We start from the raw sequence: 25,712 nt of genomic DNA on the forward strand, positions 1-25,712 counted from the left end.
AATTGAGAGACACACCAAATTAATTTCTCTAACAGAAGAGAAAATAACCATGCCGTGAATATCAGAGCCTTTGGAAATGTAGGATTTTTATCCAGTGTGTCAGCCAAATTCTTATGGAAGTCAACTCTTGCTTATTGACATGATCTGAAGCTTTGTTTGGCTCTGTCTAAGAAAACGTTTCATGCCAGCAGCTACCCAGAAAACAAAGAGAACTTTAGCTTACCATCCCTGTTGGACAGCAAACAGACGAGGCCGTTAAGGCAGGTGTCAGTCACTTCAGTGATGTTAGTTGCACATCTGCCTATAGCCTGAATTGTAGCTGCAGCAAACTGCTTATCTTGGCTTTTCACGTAAGTCTAAAGAAAGAGGATTTTTGTTAGTCAATATGTAACTCTTGTCAACCAAAGACTGACCTTATTATTCTCATGAGGTGGACATACTGAATAATAAATTAAACTTAGAAAGCTACATTGCACATTAGAAGCTGTAATTTTTCAGCTCACTGTCACTTTCAGAAGGTATTTTCTTGCAAGCTTTGGCCACCCATGGCCATGCAAACCTCTGATTTCAAGAAAGCTTGGGGCAGGGGGCAATTACGCAAAAATAGCCATTAGTTTGTGTGCAAGGTTGGAGGAGTTGATGAGCTCTCTATTCAGAGAGGTTTCAGTTCATTTAACTAGGAGCATCTGTGAAACTATGAATAACCTACCTGCCTGAGAACCAGTACCTTTCACACAAATTCATCCAGAGAACTGAAGCAATGCAAATAGATGTAACAAGCAAAGAGGAAAGGAAGAAGGACAGACACTGTTTCACAATATAGGCAGAAGATCTTGCTGATACATGAAGATACTCGAGACAATAAATACTATTTCATCAAAAGACTTCTGGAAATGAGGTTTGGCAACAAATGCTAATGGCCAAACATTGCTAAAATTAAGATCCTATCATATAGTGACTTACAGTGTCAGTTAAGTCGCTGGAATTTGTGTTTAAGAATATGGAATGATTGAGTTTTACTCATCACTTTTTTTCTTTTTTTTTGGTGGCTGGAAGGAGAGTGAGAAACAAAATATTTGAACTCTTTTCCATATACAATTAGCTCCCTTACCTTTATGATATGAGATGGTGTAATTTCCATTTTTGGGACATTTAATCTTTGAAAATGCTTAAACTTAAAAAATCCAAGACTAAGAGAAACATCCAACAATGGGAAAAGAGATGATACAATATAAAAAGAATACACTTCTGCACAAACCTGAAATTCTCGAAGCAGAGTTGATATGTTGGCCTCATTTGCTAAATTTGTCAAGATTTCAAGCTACAAGAAAAAAAGTTGTCAAAAGTTAAAATGAAGTATTATAAACAGTACCACATATACACTATACTTTTATTGTATATAAAATGTATTTTAAAAATATCACTCAGAAGTCAACAGAGTATACCAGAGATGAGTACAAACTGGTACCACCCACTGCACTCAGGAGGCATATTTTCCTTGCAAGTACTTGCGAAGTTTACAGAGCAGGGCTCTAGGATTCAGCGATGCATTTTTTATGAGCCCGAACTGAAGTGTTTCACTGCGTATCAAATGGGCTTGAAATACTTCTGTCAGCTTTCCAATGTTACACAACAGGCCTTAGCATGTAAGAACCACACGACAGAGTAAGAAGAAATAACGGAAGTCACAACTGCATCAGTGGAGAAATAAATGGCCCATTATATTCAGATGAACTGTATTAAAAGACCTTTAAACTCAGGAAAGAAACATCTGCATCTATGCCATTCTTCAAACCTTATTTAACATCAACAATATCAGATCTTGGAAGTCCTCCTCTTTGTTCCTGGTGAACAAAAGAATGATATACAACACTTCGCATATATTGTTAAGATGCTCCACTTCCAGGCTGTTTTAACTTTGAATGAAGTAAACTCAAAACATAATCCTGTGTCTCCAAAGGGAAGTCATACCTCAGAAATATGTTGGTATTTTTTGACTTGGAGGCATCCAGAAAAGGATACTGAAATGATACAGTCCACCTACACTTCAAAACAATTTCATAAGACGTTTCTTTAAAGGCTTTTAGAGACACATATCTAGAACAGCATAGTAAGCAAGAGGATAAAGGAAAAAGAGAAACAAGCAAGAGAAAAGGAGATTATAATACAGCGTGGCTTTCAATAGAATATCACAAATCATATGCCTTTATCGCACGTGAACTATGAAAGTAAGAAGACAGATGACAAAGTTTTCAGCTGATGCTACAGTTTACAGGGAAATGAAGACAAAGACTGACTAAGAAAAGCTGTGTAAGAGCTCCATATAGTAGAAAACTGATTAAGAAAACAGAAAAAAAATTCAACATATCTGCAAAATAATGCTCGTAATTGGGAAAAAACCTTAACTGTTCAGAAAATGAAAGACTCTGAGATGATGACAATTCATTATAACTGAGAACTTGTGATTAAAATATGTTACTGTAAAAATACAAGCTCAATGGTAAACAGTGATCAAAAAAGTGAAGTTGATGCTGGAAAAAAAAAAACAACCCAGACATCCAAACGGCACAGAAGATAAATTCAAGGGTGCTCCTACATATTAGTTACTGCCATGGGTCTCATCATTCTACTTTGAAACAGGTAGGCTTGAACTACAGAGTTAGAAGAAGGAGAAAACAACTAAGTTTTTTTACATATGTAAAAGTTTAGGGTCATCTAAATTTTTCAGCCATCGTGAAACAAATGAGACAATGAAAGGGAAAAACACAATTTCTACTTCTCCACCTCTTCTCCAATATATTATCAAGTAATATGGGAATTTAAATATATCAACTTTCTATTATTTTTGGATAACAGTAAGGCATTCCTTGCAATATTTCTGAAATGTAGAGAATATCTTTTTGCTTCCAACTGCCTCAAATTTACTTAAGTATTATTGCTGGTATAAAATACAAAAATATACTTAGTTTGAATATAAACATGATAGTAGTTTTGGCATAGCCATCTTGGACTACATCACTCTTGCACATAAAACATAAGTGTGATACACATGTAAAACAAAGGTAAGGAAAAAATACTGTTTCTCTCAGAAACCTACCTTCCACTCCTAAATACAAGTGCCTATGATAATCTAAAGCAAAACAAGAGAAAAGGCACATAACAGTAGACACTTTTTTAGCCATTGTTTTTTCAAGGATTTCACATTTTTTAAGGAGTAAGTACAGATAAAACAACAAGACAGCAGCTGAAAACATGCGCTGAGATGTGGCCTTGAGGAAAGCCTAAAGTACTTCTCCTGTCAAATGCTAACTTCAAAGAAAATTTGGGACTCAAACACTGCCTCATTTTGTACATGGGAACAGATTTAAACTCTTTTTAAGCTAACAGTATTAAAGACTCTTTTCCTCCCATGAAACAGCCAAACACTCAATGTCAGAATGCCTGGCTGAAAAAAATTATAATGCTCTGTTATCACTGAAAGGTCCTAAAAGCTTTAGTGGAAAATATAGCTGCTCTTCTACCTTCAACACAGTAATGGGAACTTTCAGATAGCCTGACAAGCCAGAAGGCCCCTTGTGGACTTAACTAAAGGCCTTGATACTTCTTAGTGAGATAAAGAAACAGCACATGAATAACCTGTGTAATATCAGTGAAAATCTTTCTCTTGCAAACTGATTAGTCCAGCAGTATATAAAAAAAATTTGCCTTTAATAAACTCACCTTGAGTGTTTTGATCATAGTTGGATCAGTTGATCTAACATAGAAACTCTTCAGATAAGGTTCAAACATGCCCTGAAAATCAGAACATATTTTAGTAACTATCCTATGTTTCATATACAGTGTGATTAAAATAATTCTAAATAGGGTATACCTTTCTTTGAATCGACATAGTGGCAATATTTTGCAGCACAATATACTGTACCTCCCTAGAATGTGAAAAGAAAAATAAGAGTCATTCCGTAAAATTACTGATACATAGAATAATTCAACATGGTAAAGAAAGTCCAATTCTATTTGAACATAAACTTAATTATCCATTTGTTCTGGCACAAACATAAAAGGCAAAGCTTACTGTCAACTGCTGTCATCATTTGATTCACAGGAAGAAAGACACATGATGAAACCAGGTTCTCAATTTTTTTAGAACTCCAATACACACAAATATTCACTGATACCATGCAATGGTGACGTTTATAGACCTTGGGTATTTATTCAAACCAGAATTACATAAGTAATTTTAATATAATGGAAATAGCTTACATTTCATTCATCTTCTTGAAATAAATATTTCAAGAATGACAAGATTTCAAGAATTTCAAGGATGACACAGATGAAACAAAAACACACAGGCTTTATCTGCAGTGTTGAAACAACTGTATTAATTGCAACAGTTAATCATCATTGCACAATTAGCAAGATTCACTATGACTTTTTTTGTCTTGAGAATTTTTCTAAAAATTCTCAATTCAAAAGGGCCAGGATGTCCTGTAACTCAAGAGTATACACTGGCAAACACATACATCTGTAAGAAACTAACACCTTTATATAATAGACTTTGCCAGAGATTGACAATAGATTTACGTAATATTCTACAAAAGACATTAAACATGTTTGGAGAGGGTATTCTCATCATTAATGAATGAGTTTAAAAGTCTCCACATGAGAGAGCAAAAAGAAATCTGGGCACTAGTCTGAAGCTTTTAAAGTGCAGATTTTGTGTGACCAATTGCTTAAAAACTAAGCAATAATTTACACACAATTTTTCTGGACCATGAGTGTTCAAATCCTTGCATGCTGCAAATCTCATCCTAATAGAGAAATCATCATACCCATTATCTCCTCTTACTCAAAGCTGTCTAATAGCCCTAAGGTAATTACAGCTGCTGCTTACAAAGAAAAGTGATAATAGAGAAGTACTTAAGATCTTTTAAACCTATTTTATGCAATTCTTACACAGGTGCATGGCAATAGTCAGCTACACATGCTGAAATAAGACTGGAAATTGCTATGAGATACTCTTTCGGGCACTCTCATCCTAACTAGATTATAGCTTAGTTGACATTAATTTAAAGGCCACAGGCAAATAACTTCAAGGGCAAACAGCAAAAGCTTATTTTGAAGTGGCTCTAAAAGCAAAAGTGTTTCACCCAGAATGGTAAAAGAGAACAGAAAAGCCATTCAAGACAGAAAAATCAGAAGACTAGTGCCATTTAAGGTATTAGTTGAGATATAGGAAAGAAGTGACTTTTCTTTTACTGAAACCTGAGTATAAACAAGCAATAAACCACACGCAAATAATCCTTTCCATCTGTGAGTAGGAATTTATACATTATCTGCCAATTGCTTTAGTCACTTTACTCATCTTTGCATAACAAGAATGGGAAGCATACTGTACTATAAAGCCAAACAAAAAAATAATAGTTATTTATTCTTATCTGAAATAAAAGTGTGACTACCTAGACCCATTTAGCTTTTTTACCAACTTTTAAACAACAGAGAAATTGAGCTGCAGAACTTTTGCAGAGAAAAAGCTCTTTGATGGCAGGGCTTACAAAAGTTAAGATATATCTAGGATGAGTAATCTTGCCAGACACAACAGAAGTGAGATTTTTTAAAATACCTTTCTGTTTGATATAACTGATATAAAAAGTAAATTATTTTCACTAAGTTCACTAAGTGAAATTCTAGGCAAAAATACCATTTTTAGTTAAAAAGTTATTCAAAAAACAACTAATACTGTCTCATGTAAACCCTTCAAGGCATTTAATACAAATATCTGGAAGTTCAAAATCTAAAAACTGAATAGGGAAGAAAAACACTTCCATGCAGACTATACAAACATATATACATATATACACTATACAAAAACTATGAACTACAAATGAAAAAATAGCACTAACAACCTAATAAAATGTGGCTGACAAGATCTTTCATGGAAAAGCAGACAAAATACTATTGAAGATGATGAGGTCAACACAGAACGTTCTGTATTAAATATGAACTTGTTCTTTAAAAACCATCCAAAGATTAAGAAAACACAGAAGACGCAGCAGTGTATCAAGTGGCAATACCAATTTTAACACATATGTTGTCTCCTTCCCCTGAGATACTCAAAAGTTGACCGGACACAGTCCTGAGTACTGTGCTCCAGGAGATCCTCCCTGAGTAGGGAAGTTGGACTACACAATATCCAGTGATCCCTTCTAAACTCACCTATTCTGGGATTTGTGTTACAATGCAGGAAAATAAAATACACACCGAAAGACTTCTTTAGTGCTTAGCAAGACAGTAAGGAACTCAATAGAACTAAATTTCCAATAATTAAAAAAAACTAACAAGATATTAAGGAAACCAGTTAATACTGACTCTATTTAAACACTAACTAGGCAGCCATGATTCTTCTCAGAACAAAACTTATAGGAACGATACACAATAACCAATGATCCCCAGATCATTGGTCCCTAGATGGGATACCCAAAATGATGGAATTACCTTTAGTGATCCTCATTTGTTGAGTGAAAGGGAGTATTACAGGACAATTTCAAAATGAAATTAATTGCGTAATAGCTACATTCTTATAACTATGGCTAAACAAATATGCACAAAAAAAAAGTACGCACAGTGATGTAAAGTATGGACTTGACCTACCTGTTACTACGGAGTAAACGCACCAATGACTTAGAAACAATACCAGCTTCAGATTTTGGTGCCAAATGCCAGTAAAGCTGTGCAACTGCCATTACCACCTAAAGGAAGAACATTCAAAGCAGCATGTTAACTTCAAATCATCATTTATATCTACCACATTTGCTTCAGACCTGCAGGACTACCAGCTCACTCTTCCTCAGAAAGCAAAATCAGCAAAGCAGACTGAGGGAGAACATTGGAATAAATATATTTTTACTAATTAAGTAGGTTTACTTCCTCCCAGTATTAACTGTATGCTATAATAAATAGAAGGTCATAGAAATAGTGACTAAGGGAAAAAGCAGTAGGTAATTTAAATTACAAACACAGTGATACCATCGTTGATAAATCAGTATTGCTAACATCAGCTGTACAAAGTAATGAAGAAATATTCTTTACAAGTTTTTCTAATGTGCTTTTCCTTTATTACTACAGGTTCAATATCACCTTTTATCTAGTTTCCACTAAAAATCTTTCACTACATTATTCTACTATACAATGTATAAAACAACAGCTGCTTTTATTTTTACTTTTAAAGCATCAAATCCAACAGAGAGTAAAAGCTACAGGGTTGTATACCAATATCCAGGCTAACAAAATTCAGAAGATGGAGACATAAGCAACTTAAACCCCGGTTTTTTTCTTCTCAAATTTTCTTATAAATAAGACAAAATATGATCTTTATGCTAGTGTCATGTCACAACCTTTCTTACAACAGTGTCACGATCAACTCTGTTTCAAACAAAACAAATCATAAAGACTCCAAGTACAGTCCTCATGATAACACTTCACTTGGTATCTTAAATCTTAGTACCAATGAAACAAAAATCATTATTCAACAATAAAAAGCTATTAAAAACATCTGAAGCCAGAAAATAACTTTAAGATTTTTACTAATATACCACAAGTATCTTTTACTACTGACAAAAAATGCATGGTCATATGGAAAGCCATTAATTAAATTAATTACAGGTAAATTCTGTGAATAGTATGAATATTCACATAATAGCAATGTAGGGTAGCATAATTTTGGCAACACTTTTCAAAGTTTAACATCTCAGTTAACTTTAATATCAGAAAGTTGAAGATCGTAAGTGTGAGAACCCATACCATATTTAATAAAGAAAATTATTTATGGAACGAGGGCAATAACTAATTGAACCTCTTCATGAAGTGGGATGGCAAACATATCAAACACACTTGTTCTTTGCATGAAATTAAGAAATACCACAGACACTAAACAGTGATTTGTAGCAAGAAGTTCTAAAAAATTAATCAATTTGTTTCCAAAGTCTGCTGGGCTGGCAGACCATAAATGATTTTGAGAAGTGCTACACATGAGTTAGAATCTCAGAATATGTTTCAATACAGAACTAAAATCTGATCTGTTTAACTTACTAAGAATAGGTGGCAAGGTGACTTAATCATGGTGCACTGTTTTTGCAGTGATATGAATATTCATTATCACTGGAACACATGTCTGGTAAGACATCAAGTCCTGACTAACAGGACAAACTGAGATTAGAAGTAACATTCTGTGATCTGATTAACATCATAATGATTCACTGTGAGCATAGCTTTTTCCAGTTCCTGTATTTTAAAATCTCATGGAAATAATCTAGCATACCATACACTTACAATGTCATATCTATCCTGGAGCCTTGACAAGGCAACAGCTCTAGAAATGTGGTGTATAATTGCCTACTTTTAAAACATGAGACTCGAAAAAAGAAATTAATGAATTAATAACAACTATGATTTTCTTTATAGATTTGTTCCAATCAACTGTACGAGTTTGTGCCATCCTAATTGCTGAGAGTTTTAGCATTAAGAACAACCTAAGGTAGAGTCATCACATGCTATGTAAGTTGGATTCAAATGCTCTCTTACTTTTTTCTAGTATTTTGTTTGTCTGTATTATTTGGAGCACATATCACAATCAGTTTAGGTGTTTCACTTACAAGCTAAGTTAAATTCAAAATAGATCCATCACATTTCTCCTAGAGTTACTTAAGGGTATTTACACCAGTTTTGAAGAGGTCTAGATTTTACTCTTCAATCTTTTAATTTTTCTAAAAACAGGTATTTGTAGTTTAACATTTTAATGAAAAAGGAATTTGTCATACAGCAGCGTTTCGGCTTTGAAGCAGAGGCTTTGTATTTCGTAACAGCAGCCTGTGATCTGGGTCCATAGTATAGGTGGTTTTCAATTTCTGATCCTTCTCTTTCTGTTCTTCATCAGATTCATAGAAATTATTTTCACTATATTCATCCACCACTTCATCAACCTACCAAAAGACAAAATGGAAAGGACATATATAGAATATTTGAATCAACAGGTTTTATTCATTAAGGAAGTAACACACAACACCAAAGCTTAATGCAAGATTTATGTATTTTTTTTAAGCATAGTTTTTGGCTTTTCTACCCATTTGCTCAAAACAGTAGATGTACAGTAGACATGAAAAACAGATTAACAATATATACAAAATCTCCTTAGAAATAAGTTGTACTTACAAATGAAATATCTTTATTATTATTCAACAAAATATTTTAGGTATGTACTTGGCCTTTTTTGGACTTCCTGTGATCTAAAACTGGCATTTCTAGAAAATAACTAGGAATTAAAAAAAGACATAGGTCTTCAGAAAACTTGGCAAGGCTGCATGCCTTGGTTAAAACTCAGGTGTAGTGAAAGAATCCATACAAAATGTCTTCAGTAGAGGTACGAGGATGGGGGGAGGGAGGAAAGATGCCACAAAGAATTAAAATCATAGTTTTGTTCTGATTTTTATTTTTATTACAATTTGGAAGAATACAGATTTTTTTTAAAAAGAGGAAATATGAAGAGAAGTTTCATTACTTGATGCCAAGTTTTCTCTCAATGTTTTACAGGATGCCTATCACACTCATAGATATTTTATACAATAGCAACTAAAGTACTTTAATTTCCTTACTTCTCTTCCCACAATTCTTTGTGGCAGTCACATTCTAAACCAAAAACTCAGGATGCTCTATCAAGTCCACTGGTAACTGAATTCCTCCCTTTCCTACAGGACAGGCAATGTGAAAGGAAATTTCCCCATCCCAGTGCATCACAACCTGCACTGAAGAAGCTTCCTCTAACAGGAGGAGGATAATTCAATCTTCATTGATTCAGTCTTCAATACCCTTGCCTTGACTGCTAACAGACATGCAGATCAGTACTATTGAATTCAACAGGAATATTGAGTTTGAAACAGTATTTAACTCATTAATAACTGTTACAAACAAACTGCCTGAGCTGTCCCATTTCTGACTTCCTCATTTTTTAAGAATTGCTTGTTTAGAACATACTTGGAGCAGCAGAGTTCCAATAAAAGCAGCATATGCCTCTTACAAAAATACTTTATTTTTAAATCTGATTAAGGTCGCTCTTCATACCCCAACTGCAGAAGTAATAATATGATCTTCTCATAATCATGTATTTTATTGCAATTTTAGAATATTCCTCTTTTCTCAGATCTGGTAAGAAATGATTATGTTCCTGACAAAGGATGTTGACAATACCCTGGGAAATTATTTTAATGAACCGAAATCATCAAAATCAAAATCATCAAAATCAAGCTGATGAACTCCTAATTATTTAGATTTGTAGTCACAAGGACCCACTAAGACAAAGAGGACACATAATAACTGCAATATTTGCATATTGTGATGGATAAGAAAGCGAAGTATTATGTAAAAGAGTCGGAAGACTTGGCTAAATACCTGCAGCTCTTCGGTGTACAAGGTTATTTCAAATTCCATTAATCATCCCGCACATGGAGAACAGTTACCAGATAATGTGGAAACACTCAACACTCAATCACTCAAAACCCCTCAAAAGCCTCAAGCTCAGCTACTGACTGTATTCAATGCCAAAGAGATACAAGTGCAAGTTTAGAATCATAGTATTATTAAGGTTGGAAAAGACCCTTCAGCTCATATAGTCCAATCATTAAGCCAGCACTTCCAAGTTCACCACTGAACCACGACCTGAACTGCCTCATCTACAAGGCCCTTACATATCTGCAGGAGTGCTGACTATACTCCTTCCCCAGGCAGCCCATTCCAGTGCTTGACAACCCTCTCTGAAGAAATTCTAATATGCAATCTAAATCTCTCCTGGTGCAACTTAAGGCCATATCTTGGAATGTTGCCTGACTCTGACCTTGCTCCTTTTCTCCCAGCCACTACTCACAGGATTAGTGCTCCAGACTCTTTACCAGCTCTGCTGCCCTTCTCTGGACTTGTTCCAAGACTTCAATGTCTTTTCTATCATGAGAGGCCCACAGTTGAACGTAGGATCTGAGGTGTGGCCTCACCAGTGCCCAGGACAGGGGAACAACCCCTGCCCTGCTGGCCACACCATTGCTGAGCCAGGCCAGGATGCCGTTTGCCTTCTTGGCCACCTGGGCACAGCCTGGCTCACGTTCAGCTGCTGCCACCAGCACCCCCAGGTCCTTTCCAGCCATTCTGCCCCAGCCTGTGGCACTGCCTGGGGTTGTTGTGACCCAAGGGCAGGACCCAGCTCTGGGTCTGGCTGAACGTCCCCCCATTGACCTCAGCCCATGATCCGGCCTGTCCAGATCCCTCTGCAGAGCCTTCCTTCCCATCAGATCTGCACTCCCACGCAGCTTGGTGTCATCTCTGAACTGACTGAGGGTGCACCTGATCCCCTTGACCAGGTCATCAGTGAGAGCATTAAACAGGACAAGCTCCAGTAGTGAGCCCTGGGGAAACAGCACTGGTGACCAGCCACCAACTGGATGTAACTCCATACACCACCACTCCGCTCTGGGCCAGGCCATCCAGTAACTCTTTCAACCAGCGAGGTATACATGCATCCAAGCCATGGGTTACCAGTTTCTCCAGGATAATGCAGTGGAAAACATTTTCAAAGGCTTTAATAAAGTCCAGTTAGCCAACATTCACAGGCCTTCCCTTATCTACTAAGTGGGCTACCCTATCATATTAGGAGGTTACATCTGTCAAGCAGCGCCGGTCTTTCACAAACCCACGATGGCTAGGCCTGATCCTCAGGTTGTCCTGCATGTGCCATGTAACAGCAATTAGGATGACCTGCTCCGTATCCTTGCTCAGCACTGAGGTCAAGCTGACAAGCCTGATGGTTCCCCAGATCCAGATGGGTGTCATATTTGCCAGCCTCCAATGAACTGCGATCTTTATGGTTAACTAGGACTGTTGCTAAATGATAGAAAGTGGCTCAGGCTCTGGCTCCTTCAGTACCCTTGGGTACTGAATGTACGGGTGGATGCTATGTGCCCCACAGACTTGTGCATGTATAAGTGGTGCAGCACGCTTTTGGATCACGGGGACTTCATTTTCTTCCTCCTCTCTGTCTTACAGAGCAGGGGCTGGCTACCTTGAGAACTGGTTTTACAATTACTGCCTTCTTTGCTTCAGAAAAGACACCTCAGTCTTTTCCTCATCCTTAATACCTTATTTTCCCCTGCAGTTTTCTGGTGCACCTTCTTACTTCAACAATGAAAAGCTCTGTTATTTTCTGATCACAGTGGCCCCAAGAGCTTCCAACCATCATATCATATCACATCACCCAGTCATCCTACTCTGTTCACAAACAACAGGTCCAGCCCTGCCTTGTTGACATCCTGACCAGCTGTTTCAGGGCATTATCTTCCAGGAATCTTCTGGACTGGTTCCTCTTCACTATTGTATTGTACTTTCAACAGGCATCTGGTAAATTGAGAATGAAGACTATTGACTGAGACATCTTACTTGCCCATACATTTCATCTGCCTCTTCAACATTTCACCTTCTTCCAACTAGCTCAGAAGCCTGCATTTACCTGAGTAAGCAAGTCTGTTTTGGCATTCGCTATGTTATTCGTATAATTTCTGCTATCATTGCCTAACTTATTTCTAGATAGAACACAGTTCCAGGATTCTCTTTACTCATTTCAAGCCTCAGCAGAAAATCTGAAACTGAACTGAGACACAATAAATTACTGCCAAAAATTCAGACCACCAAGGCAAAACCTCATCTTAAGACACCTCACTGAATTGTTGTTCTGTCCCCAGATAAACCCTGCAATACAATACTGAAGCCTGTACTAAAGACAGAGACTGGGACAAGCAGTAATTCTCTTCTGAACTAGCTGCAGGAGGGCAAGCATAATCAAAGCCTCTTGGCTCTAACAGAAAGGGAGAGCCTTCTGCAGAGATCTTAGAAAGTGCCTCCATGCTCAACAACAGTGCTATGGTGTTCTGGAAAAGAAAAGCAACCAGAGCAGCATTTTACTGATACTAGGCCTACATCTTGAACTTCAATCAGAAAAAGAAGGCATGAGTAGGGTATAATGGAGATATAAATACTATTAACATTAGTAACTATTTTTCCTGCCATCAGAGAACTGAAAGTAAGACTCTTACATAGGGAGATGAAATTCTTTCTGGTTTAACTATTAACTGTTTAACTAATTAATCAACTATTGAATCAACAACTGATAGCTGATTTCCTATGCACTTATTCTCCAATCTTCTCCAGTCTATAGTGCACTACACTAGACTGTGGAATATGCTTCTTCACATATCCCTGAAGAAATGCTAAATATTGGCAAAAATAAAATTTTACTTTCACAGATGTCAAATTAGAACTCAAACTGATGACAACCAGTACATATTAGCAACTTTATCAGAAATAAAACCAATCCACTGATCCTTTTTGACAAGGAGACATAGCATGAGATTTCAGGGAGTAGATTCCAGTGCTTTCTTTTGTCATTTCAATCCCTTTAGATGCAGTTTCACAGCTGATTTAAGACTAACCAGTCCAGTAGAAGTTTGTTGTTTTGTTTGATTTCTTAAAAGGATGTTTTATTTTCACCAAGATTAGTAAAATTATCTGTCTCACTCTGCGGTCATAGGATCACTAGAACTACTGGATTTTCAAAAGCAGTAGGTGGTAAATGGAGAACAGAACAGAAAAGAGGCAGTTGTTAGTTAAACCACATTAAATACACTTAACAGTTTGCAGTAGCACATGATTTAATTGTACAGTTAATAGCTTCTCTAAATTGCAAAATGACTAAAAAGTTCAGAACCCTGGGAGAATAAAATGATTAAAAACTGAGACCATAGTATTCCAGACTACAATTTGCAAATAGACTCTGTGCATTCACCATCTACTACAATTTATTCACAGTAGAGAAGTGAGTATTTTACTGTGAAAGAACGTGCATAATTCTTTTTTACGTTATTCCAGACACACAATTCAGGGACATCTTAATAAGGTATTAACAGCTTAAATGAAGAAACTGACAGATAGAAAATTCCATTAGCCTGCTTTTAAAGTCACTAAGTAAATGAGCTAACATTTAACTGAGATTTTGCTAGAAGTTACATTTAATATGGCATAAAAATTGAGAATGTAACTTCCATTTAGGGTAAAATACATTGTGTGAATACTACAAATACCTCCAAAAAGAGCTTCATACACCCATGTACTGAGTTAAAACAAAGCTTCAATGATACCCAAAGCATGAATACACAGTATTTTCCCACTTTGCCAGCCTTAAATCCATCTTGTATTGAAAAAATGATCCAAATATTTGTATTCCTTGGTTAGGTATAAATGCTTTGAAGTTACAAATTTCAGTTTCTCTCCTTAGTTTCATATGGAAGCACACTCACAGCTTTCTTTTGATGCCTGTAGCAAAATTTTTGGCAAACAAGATTTTCATTATCTTCCAGAGACCTTTCTAATATTTTCAAGAACTGTTCTCAAGGGAGCCTTGGATAAGCTAGATTTTGAAGGTAAGAAGAATTTTGGCACTAGTCACTATTTGGTGAACCTGATGGCCCTACTTTAGCCCACCAAGATCAATATTCACCTCCTGTACGAAGAACAGTTTCCTTGAAAAGAGAAAATGGTGGATAATCTATAGAACAGTTTTCTACTTAAAGCATCAATGAGTTATGTAAGATAGATCTGAAATTTTGCTGTTGTATGTGAACGTGCCTACCTAAATCCGCCCACATGCTTTATAGATGAGTTTCAGAACACCAGAACAGACCTATTATTGCTCAGTAGATTAGCTGTGAGAAGTTTTTGACAAAGAGCAGATCTCAACAAATCATACTTGTCAACACTCACATGCTAGTAGAAGTATTCATCTTCCCCACAGCAGGGAATCCTTGAGTATGATTCAGATTTGTCAGTATAGGTAAAGCATGACAATAAGAATTGTTAGTGGTCTTAAAGAAAAGCACAATCTGACAGGATAAAAACACATGTGTTAGTAGACTCTGAAGGTATAGAGCCTACAGGAGATGCATAAAATGAAGACTAGGAAGGGCATCTTGTAGCATTTTGAACAACACTGGACACCCAAACATATCACGGAATTATCATAGCCTAGTCTGTCTAAAGGTTAAAATTTTCAGATACTTACCCTTCCATAGGACAAAATTATCCAGTAAATAATCAAAATATTTTCCTGTTTAAAAATAGATACTGGAACATTTTCTTGTTACACTGAAAGAAAATAATTTTCAACAGCTAACCAACTCCTGATCCTCATGTGTTAAGAATCACTGGAAAGGAACAGGCTGGGGATTACAACACAAATGAGAAACACGCCGGGTCACAGAATCAGGATGCATGTTACAGAAATTATTACAAACTGTAGCCATTCCTGAATGGACAGAAAGCTGGTGTCTTCGCTTTCACTAGACCAGAACAGTGTGTTCTGTGTCATCTTGGATGCAATGCATTTACAGCTTTCAGCAACAAAGTTGCTTAAAAGTGAATGAGAATTTTAGAAACTCAATTTATCCCTTCTACCTCACAGATTATAAAAATATTCAGGTAATGAAGTAGCGATCTGGGATATGACACATCTTTTATCAAGCAAGAATTTGTAAGAAGGCTTCCTGAACAAGCAGGCAATCGAAGGACCTCCAGAATGCAATGATTAAGTAGCACACAATATAAATAATAATACACAGTCTATATGATTTATATAAAATATCAATACAAAATTATCACATTACCTAACATTGCATTCTGTCAATCTTCCAAAGACTAGACCTGTTGCTCCTAAGCAAGTATACAAGTACATACACATTTTCAGTTAAGGGAACAACAATGGAAAGAAGAATCAATATAGATTGCAAGATCACAGTTATATTACTCTGATTTCCTTATAAATTATGATTTTTACTTCAATTATAACCATAGTCTATTCATTACCATTTGGATAAAGAGGTCAGAAAGAGAACCTAAGGGTTTGGTTGGACTTGTAGAATTATGAAGTTGTGAAGCCACTGAAACAGACTTGAACTCAAACAGTACCCTCTTTCAAGGACCTTTTCAGATTACAACTCTATTCAAATGACTGTAATGGAATTGTACTGAAAATGCAATATATTAACATAATTACATAGAAGATACAATACAATTCCAGTAAATAACAATGGAAACTTGACAGTGGACACATAACTGACACTGAGAACGGTTTCAAGCACCAGCACTTTATTAGTCCCCAGTATGACTTTTATATCCTTTCCCCTTATGCATAACACCTGTGTGCCCTTTCACTCTTTTGTGATTGGTCAGTACAAATCAGCATTCCATGCTCCTTTTCCTTTAATGATGGTCACCTGTCTTACACAGCTGCACCCTATTAGGGATGAGGAGCAGCCACAACCCCAGTCCTAATTTCCCACAATCTATTCTCCTACAGAAACTGTGACTTTAGTTTTAAGTTTTTATTAATAGATTTCCACACAATTACCTTCGTAGATTTTAAAGAGTTTAGCTATAGTAATATATTACAAAGATACACTTGCTTTCAGTTAATAAAAATTGAAGTATTAATGGAAATACCCATGGCAACTTGGAGGCATTTTTCAGTAAAAGGACTTGTATTTCAGGTCTGCTTACTTGTGATATTAACCTCTGGAGCTGCAAGTTCATATATAGCAAAGAGGATTTCTTAAGAAAAGCTAAATTTTAATGCAGCTAAGGAACACACAATAAAATTCTGCTACGTTGAGAAGATTTTATTTGCGATCCAAAAAAACTTTCTCTATAAAAAGCTTCAAATTTTTAAAAATAGTGAGCTCTGATACTTTAAGCCACACAAAGGAACACGTACTCAGTCTTGAGAATCCAACTAAAGCAGGTGAAATTTAACATTAGGGCATTTAACATTTTCATTTACACCATTCTTAGTTTCCTTGGCATATATAAAAGTTATATGATCAACAATACATAAATCAAGTTTTATTTGTAGTTTACTAATAATATTATCATCTATACAATACCCTGTATAATCTCAGGTCAGATGAACATGTTTATTTCATTCTACAAAAGCCCCACAATTTTCTGAAACAATATGAGTACGTAAACTCATTTATTACCTGAAAAACTCTTCAAATCCTTCAATTCAGCCTTACAGATGCTTTTAAAAACTCACTTAGCCAATAACATAATTTCTAAACATAAACTTGAAAATGCAATGAAACCAAAGCTTTATGAAAACTAAAAAAACCCAACCATAAGCATTCTTAAGAAAACCCATGTTCATAAAAGCTTTATAGTATACCTCTGTGACAAGAGCATCACATACGTGGAAGTAGGGGTGTGAGGTCCACTGAACATTAATTTTTTGCCAGTATATGACGACTACAGTAATATCTCTGCTAAGTAACCTCAAAGCAAAGTAATGTGAAAACTGAATGAGTGTTCATTCTCATTTCTTTAAGAAGCAGTGATTAAGCCTAGGACTGCTATCTTAAAATAGGGGCTAAGATTATGTCACAGTAATGAACATCTTTCTTCAGCAACCTCAAATGTGCAATCACTGCTGTAATAAAGTCCTTGCAGATGGAAGTAAAATAATCCATTATGGTTTTTAGATCACTTTTGTTTACTCAAAACAGTTTCATACTCCTCAAAACAGAAGTGAGAGATAAAATAGTTAGTCTTACCAAGAAAAAAACCCTTCCTTTCAATAGTGTGGGGAAAAGGCACAACAACAATGCAAAGCAAATAGATGCAACACAACGAACAGAAAAATATTAAGAGCGCAAGAAAAGAGGAAAAAAGTACATGAAAGAACACAAAAGGATAAATCGAACATAGCAAACTAAAATTAAGAAGGAGCAAAGTTGAATGGAAGAAAAACGGTACCATTTGCTTCTAGCTAGAAGTCCATCTCTTTTTACTCTGAAATCCAAAAATTAAAGTAGAATTTGTAATTTGTATTCAGATGTTTGGTGAAATATTTGAACTGCTTTTCAGGTTAAAATTTAATATCAGTTTAAGTATCTGAAGAGGCACTGTAAGACATCAAGATAGCAAGCAAATATGAATCAACTGCCAAGTAAAAACATTCTTTCAGAGGGTTGCACAGTAAGTGAACCATGAAGAAAACCAGTTAATTGTTAGTTAATTTGGGACTGCAACCAGGAGAAGGGTACTACATGATCTAGAATTAGTAGTCACCACCTCTCATGACTTATAGACAGGGTATGAAGGGACAGGGATGCCCCAGATCTTCAGAACTGCACATCACTCATGGTGCAGCTCCTGTACAGAACTGCAATTGCTACCAGTGCTCCTCCTTCTCTAGTGTTCCAAGTATACATTCCAGTTACATCAAACCATGTATACATCTTAAAGCAACTCAACTTCCTTTTCTCTCAGAAAAAGAAATACATGATTGTAAAAGGAAAATTCAATGAGAACATTTCCCATATATGGAAACATACATTTATTTTCATGTAGCTTTAGGATTGTTTACAGCTACTAAAATATTTATCCAATATTTAAATGATATTTGGACTACAGCCATAGCTCAATATGTTAATTAGCTCAATTTTTTAAAACACAAAATTACCTTAAATTATTGAAGAATGGTAACTGTACCTGTACTTAGATTGGCAGTCTGAAAGGTGGCAGTTTGCTACCCTTACCGTAGAGTTTGGCATACTCATCTGAACATCATCAATAACCATTAAATCCTGCATTACAGGATTTTTTTCTCCTCCATTGTAATGCCTAAGTAGGCAAAGAAGCTGAAAGCATCTTTAAACATCTGCTGATTCACATTAGTGCTGTTCTCACACTAACAACTGGTTGTGTATTTATTCTATTGCTAAATAGGTATGTTGCTATAATTCAAACCTCAGTTACTCCCACTCTTCTTGGTACTGGCACTTTTCCAGCCATAAACTGCAACAAACTTGTGCACACACTATCAAAGAGATGAATGATACAAATAATTTGACATTTTTTTACATTTACTATTCCACATGGTCCTTTAGAGAGCTGCCATAACCAATCAAGACTTCTACCTGATACAGAAGTAGTGTACAGGTTCAGACTTGGGAGCCTAAAGCTTTCTCAGAGCAGAGGTCTGACCTCACACATATGTTCCTCACACAGCAGAAAAAATTAAATAAAGGTTTATTTTTGCAGAGTAGCTAAACAAGTATATTTTACAATTCTAATTCTTCAGAGAAAATCCTGGTGATATATAATAAAAATATACATATATTATATGAATAATGAGAAGGCTACAAAAGTTACTAGACAGAGAGTAATATGCTACAGACAGATACCCAGAACAAAATTCATGAGTACTCTGGCATCCAAATTGGCCTCAAAGTAATCTAACACAGCATTCACTTCATACAGTTTACATAATTTTCTATGACCAAATAGCATTCAAATGGCCAAAATTAAAGCTAGAAACTTTAGTGGCTTACGACATGATGGGAATCTGCCACGTATAATATTTAAATTAAAAATGATTAGCAGCAGTTACACAGTTGATATTTAGATTTCTATAAAAACATTTGCTTCCCTCCAATTAATTTCTGTCTCCATAAGTCAAAGAAAATGATCTAGACAGAGATAAAAACAATTTTAACAACTTATTTGCAACTCATGGCTATAAATCCTCTTATCCTATATATAGATAACAAAAAGAAACTCAGCCTCAGTCAAGAAGATTAGACTACAGTACTGCATGGAAACATGGCAACTTTGTTACCATGTCAAATTTGTATAAAAACAAAGGGCCTCTTTTTTAATTTGAGTTGATACACATGTCCTAGAGAGATTCTACTCACTGTTGCTGTTCCAGTGCAACTCTGCCATGGGACTAACATGTAACACATTCTGCTGCAAAGATAAATGGCATTTTTTCCTGCAGACTGTACTTCTGTTATACCAACAGTAAGTGCTCAGCTATCGCAAAGCAAAACAAATCAGGAAATTAACATGCACAAAATTTAACCCTCCTTCCAGTTTTTCTTCTGCTGGATTAATTTTTTTATCCAAACTTTCCACAATCACCTAGGTAGTTTTTTTGTTACAAATCTATGCACTAAGTTATTCTCATCTTACTAAGCAGTACACACAAATTGAAAAAATAAAACTGATGTGACAGTAAAATAGCTAACCAGTCCATTTTATGCCCCAAAATCTTCAGATAAGTGAATCTTACATTAAATATTACCACCACCTTGTGCGTATGTGAAAGACCCTGGCCAGAGATCACTGCGCTCTGATAAAAAGAGGACAGTAACGGAATCCAGACTGTCCCAGTTCACACTGAAGATTCTGGTGGATATAGTAAAAAAGGAAGAAATAAGCAGCGTAAGACAACTTCACTGTAAACTAGTTTTCCTGATTTAATTTTTGCTCTTAGCAGCCAATTCAGGTTCAAGAGAATTCTCTGGTCTCACAATCTTCTAGGATGGGGGAAAAAAATTTAAAAATCAGCAAGAATATCACCTGGTATATCTACAAAGAAACTGCACTGAGATGATATGTTAAATAAGTAATACATAGCTTATAATGGTTTATTTTATCCTTAAAGATTTCTTAACTATGCATCTATGCCTCCTTACTTCAGAAGAGCACAATAAAACTTCTAGATCCTCTACTGACTTGGAAAACAAAAGAAGGGAAAGGTATACTTATCTGATTAATTTTAAAATTATGATATACATACAAAATATTTTCACGTATTTTAATGTGTTTCATTTTTACTGCTGTGTCTAGGTAACCTAGTTTACCAGACGCTATCACCCTGAATACACCCTTCCCTTCTGTTCTCAGCTTTTAAGCAGAGGATTTCAAAGTCTTATTAAGCTCTGTAGTAAACCAGCAGAACTGAATCAGGATGCTCATTACTATTAACAAATCCTACAAAATTTCTAATATTTTCTTTGTGCTGTGCTTGAAGCTTTATAATTCACAATTACAGTTCCCTCAATGCATTCCAGTACAGAGAACAACAAAAAAATGAAATATCAAAAGCAGTTCTGGATACTGCTGAGCTGTCTTAAGCAGCCATTATACAGTGAATTCCATCATATATGGAATGACCATATATGGCATGGTCAAACCATGACCTTTATGGCATACACTAAGAACTCATAACTAAAAGATACTGAGAAAGTACTGCAAGAGCAAGAAACATAAAGCATTTAACAAAAGACAAAAAGACCACAGAACAGCTGAGGTCAGAAGGGACCCAGTATTTTGTCAGAACAATCCAGCAAAATAAATATTTTCAATCTGTTTCTTCCTGTAATTACTGAGAGCTGGGATACTTTCCATGATTCATGCTTTTAGACACATAGACATTCAAATACTTAATGTTTTTCTCATAAAAGTCCTTATTCTTTCAGATTGTTTACTTCACGCCTAATTTCCTCTTCCATCCGTCCCAGCCCAACAGATTATGCCAAATTCTGAACACTTTAAACTGAGCAATACTTCAATAATTAGTCCTAGAATGTAAGCCTGAGACATACTTCCCATAAATACTTACCAGGAATTTTGTAATGACTGAAGCCTGTGATCAATCTGAATTCACCATTCTTTTCTAATCCTTACTGAACACCAAGAAAGTTTATTTCTGTAATCTTCAACTGTCTGAAATCAAGCTAAATGGCCCTGAGAGTCACTGCTTTTTTGCAAAACTACAGCTCCTAGCTCCATTTTGCTCTATACAAAGACTGTTGAAACTTCTGATCAAGTCACCTGTTTTCAGAAGATGCCTTCCCAAATGTCACGCAAGCCTGGTGGTAAACCTGTGTACCAGGAGTGCTGAAGCAGATCCTAACTCCTGTGATCCTCATCTCCTTGCAGAAAGAGGGATGGCTGAACAGCTTGATAATCAAATCCTGAACTGCTAGACTGCAACTCAGTGTATTCATGAAAACTACCAATAAGTTTATTTTACCCATCTTAATGTACTGGGCTGCAAGCTTTTATGGCTCAGGAGGTATTTACAAACAGCTTGGCAGTCCCAACAACTTCTGCAACAAGGGCAGGACAAAACATTTAAGCTGACATGCATCACAGTTTTATCTGCTAACAAGTATTTCACTTCCCAGAAAACCCAGAATTGTTCTTGGCTGGTTTTAGTCCCAAGCAGGGATTTTTACTCCAGAATATGAGCGTCTTGTCTCATTTCAGCTAACACATGTTAAAGCTAAATACACACAGTTCATATAGAAAAAAGGTTATTCTGAAACTGCTATTTGATTGTAGCTACTCAAAAAGCACCTCCAAGTATTTTAAGGCAAATATTTTAAACCAAGGACATTCTTCCTTACTTCAGTCACAACTAGAATTAAAAATTATACTCTTCAAAGAAGCTAGAAATAGGAATAAAAACTTAAGTATTCTTGGATATTCTTAATGGGTAACTGCAACCATTTTAAGCATATTGCTTAAAAATTATCCTTCTCCATAACTTGTAAGTATCCAAAATTTTTTTAGATTCCTAAATGCTCAAGAAATCAGTTCTGAACATTACATCATTACTTGCTAGGAATTAGCTCAACTTAAACAAAAGCAACATATGCTCCTCAAAAAGTAAGGGGAAATTTTACTGAATAAAAATGCAAATATGCATTTTAGCAGCCTTGAATTTATTAATCTGATAGGTTTAATTTCCATTTTCCTGCATCAGCTTTATTTATAAAGTGTCGTGCCCTATAAATATGCTGTTATTTTCTATAGTCAAGCACCCTCTTAACAAATCTTCTCATTAATATGTAAATTTAAAGTCAATCGGTCTTCTCCCTGACAGCGCCATGAATTCCTAGTGCACTGTATAATCGGCTTTGACTTGGCATCCACTATTTATCATCAAAGATGTCAGTTAGAAAAATTATGGAAAATGCACTGCAATTGATATGACTGCAATCTACTTTGTCAACACTTAATTGTTCCTCAAATCATACATTTACATATAAACAGCCTAAATACTGATCCATAATGATGCAAATAAACTAAATTAAAAATCTCTTCTACTGCACAAGATGGCCCATTGTATGATGAGTTCATTTAAGAACGAATTGACAAAGGCATGCATTTCAACTAGCACAACAAAAAAAATCTGCTAATTAAATTGCTGAGTAGGTAGACAAACTAAATTTTACACTGAAGATCTTGAAAGTGAAAACAAAGTGTTATTAATACTATACTACTGATGACTAATTTTAGGTTGACAGAGGCAGTATTGTCACACTATCTTTTACATTCCTAGAGCAGAAGCCACAGCAGCAACTGTCATCCATCCAGTTTCAGAGAAAAAAGATTTAAGTCTTAAAGAAACCAAATCCCATCAAGACCTCCAACCCCAGTCCAAGACAGGAGGTCATCCTCCTCTTCAACTTTCCTTTCGTTCAATTACCGACTAAAACTGGCTGAAACATATTGTGGGATTGTAGCTTTAGGTAAAGCAGATTATCAATTTTGATTCTCTATAAATGTCAGAAAGAAGAATGCAAGTTGCCTTCTTCCAATAATCAACATGTAATCAACACTGCCTCAAGGACATTAGGAAAACATATAACTTAAATGTCTCATTATCTAAAAATGCTTTCCTTATTTTAAGCAATTTTCTGGGAAGATGTGATCTTACAAACAATTTAATTTTCATCAACGATGAAAAAGGGTGTTTCAGAATCTAGCTACTAGCACAGAAATATAATTCTACTTCAGACATTTTTGCTATATTCATTATAAATCCTGCTTTTTTAAGAAGTTAATATAATCATAAACTAAATCAGACTGTTTGTCCAAATATATCTCCTTATAATTATTTTCACACAATAAATTACACATGTATTAACACAGAATGGCACTGCATTTCCATCTCTTTTCCCAGACAAAGGTTATTAAAAGACAGTTAAAAAGAACTCAGTGATAGAGTGATAGTTGGTGTCATTCCCTATTCCAATGCTGAAAATAGAAATCTGTAAAAAATTGTTAATGTGGTACTTACAAATCACAATAATCTGCACTAAGATGTACATTTTTAAAAAGGAACGGGTTCCAAATTAAATGGTAAAACCTAACACTAGTAACATCCTCAAGCCTTTTAATAAACACGAACAATCAGAGCTGTGGAGCAATTTTAAACAGTTCTTTCCAGAAGCATTCTGTCTTTTAATTAAAATGGTTATTCAGAGTTAGATCTCTATTGAAACAATGTTAACAGCATAAATTTCTTGAGCTGTGCCTTTTTTTACTGTAAGAAGTGACAGAATTTGTGTCCTGAACACCTCTTTTTATAATTTAAAAGGATAGTCATATTTATGCAATGCAAATGAAAATAACCACATAATTTTTTACATTTCACATTTCAAATACGTATGTTCAAGTCTTCACATGGTGCCTCAGCACATTAACAAAGCCTAAACAAGTAGTGGAATGTTTGTCATGTAGTGATACACTACAATACAAGTAGAGTCTCACAGTTTTTAGGACAGAATGGCAGACATTTCTAGTTTTGACTCATGTAAAATTGTCTGAAGCAAAAAGCAACATGGCTCAAAGAACCACAGAAAAAGGAGTCTCTCTGCTGCACACAGGATGTGCCATGGGAAAATAAGAAAAGGTTATACCCTGGAAGGAAAATTCTCAGGCTCTGAAGAAAGGTAGATACCTTGTGTTAGTGAAATCTCAGAGATCTAAGACTTATGTATTTGATCTCTATTTTTACTCAAGTCTCCAGAGAAACACATCTTAAAAGACTAAGTAAATCCAACAATGGAAATAATTCAGAATGCAGGCTCACAACAGTAGTTTAAGAACTTACCTTCCATGGACTTACAAACTGTGTGCGTGCGTACCGAGTTAACATGTGGATAATGACAACTTGACCCCACTCTTCCACATCAACCAGCAAGTTACAGAGCTTTCGGTAGTTCTTGTGAATCAGATCTATTCTATCTGGACATACTTCCTCAAATGCCATCACCACGCTCCCAGCTACCAGCTAGAAAACAAAATATAAACCAGAAGGTCAGTATTAGGTCTACAGTTAGACCACAAGTGAGAATCAGAATTAATACTAGCAATTCTCAGCAATTTCAAATTATTTCTATTCAGCAGCAACAACAAACAAAACAATAACAACAAAAAATAAGCCCACACAAATGTTATCTTATTTAAAACAGAATTGGGATAAGTTTATTAGAACAGAGAAAACACTTGATGTTTCTATTGCACACATAAATCTTAGCTCCCAGCCCTGAAGACACAGTGCAATGTAAGCATAATTTCCTTTTTTCTTACAGATTTAGCTTCCAAATAAATTAACAGAGAACTTGCAATTAACTTAGAAGTAAAAGGAAACAACAGAAAGCAAAACATATGCCCAGCAAAGTCTTTTGGTTTCTATCAACACTGGCTTTATCAAAGTAAAGAAGAGCTGGACCAAGTTCCCTAGGCATTACTGGAATTCAAAATTCTCTGTCAATATCACAAAATTAACTGTCACAGAAAATTTTGTATTTAGAGTTTCATGAATACACTCCTCCCCGCCCCACCACCCAAAGGCATAAAAATCAGCAGTAGAATAGAACTTTCCTCCAAAGAACAACAAAATAATTTCTGCGTGTTGTTCAGCACTTCCTTAACAGTTACATAATTGCAGGTATGCATCATTTATATCCTGCCATGTTCTCACACCATTTTTT

At 35.6% G+C, this 25,712-nt stretch overlaps 1 protein-coding gene across 7 annotated transcripts in view; it reads right to left on the bottom strand.

Annotated features, from left to right (window-relative positions):
• The window catches only part of AP3B1 (adaptor related protein complex 3 subunit beta 1), a 156,776-nt gene that overhangs the window by 89,525 nt on the left and 41,539 nt on the right, over window positions 1-25,712 (bottom strand). For all 7 annotated transcript variants that reach the window (XR_015280900.1, XR_015280903.1, XR_015280902.1 and 4 more), the window contains exons 7-13: window positions 24,830-25,009; window positions 8,814-8,975; window positions 6,649-6,746; window positions 3,872-3,926; window positions 3,721-3,792; window positions 1,259-1,321; window positions 224-356 (exon numbers count right to left, since the gene is read on the bottom strand). Coding sequence is in view for 2 of the 7 variants with exons in the window: in XM_023944629.2 (XP_023800397.2) it covers window positions 224-356; window positions 1,259-1,321; window positions 3,721-3,792; window positions 3,872-3,926; window positions 6,649-6,746; window positions 8,814-8,975; window positions 24,830-25,009 (763 nt within the window). In the remaining 5 variants the exon portion in view is untranslated. The remainder of the gene's footprint in view (window positions 1-223; window positions 357-1,258; window positions 1,322-3,720; window positions 3,793-3,871; window positions 3,927-6,648; window positions 6,747-8,813; window positions 8,976-24,829; window positions 25,010-25,712) is intronic.

This window comes from Cyanistes caeruleus, chromosome Z (assembly GCF_971803275.1).
Source record: "Cyanistes caeruleus chromosome Z, bCyaCae1.hap1.1, whole genome shotgun sequence".
Lineage (NCBI taxonomy): Eukaryota > Metazoa > Chordata > Aves > Passeriformes > Paridae > Cyanistes > Cyanistes caeruleus.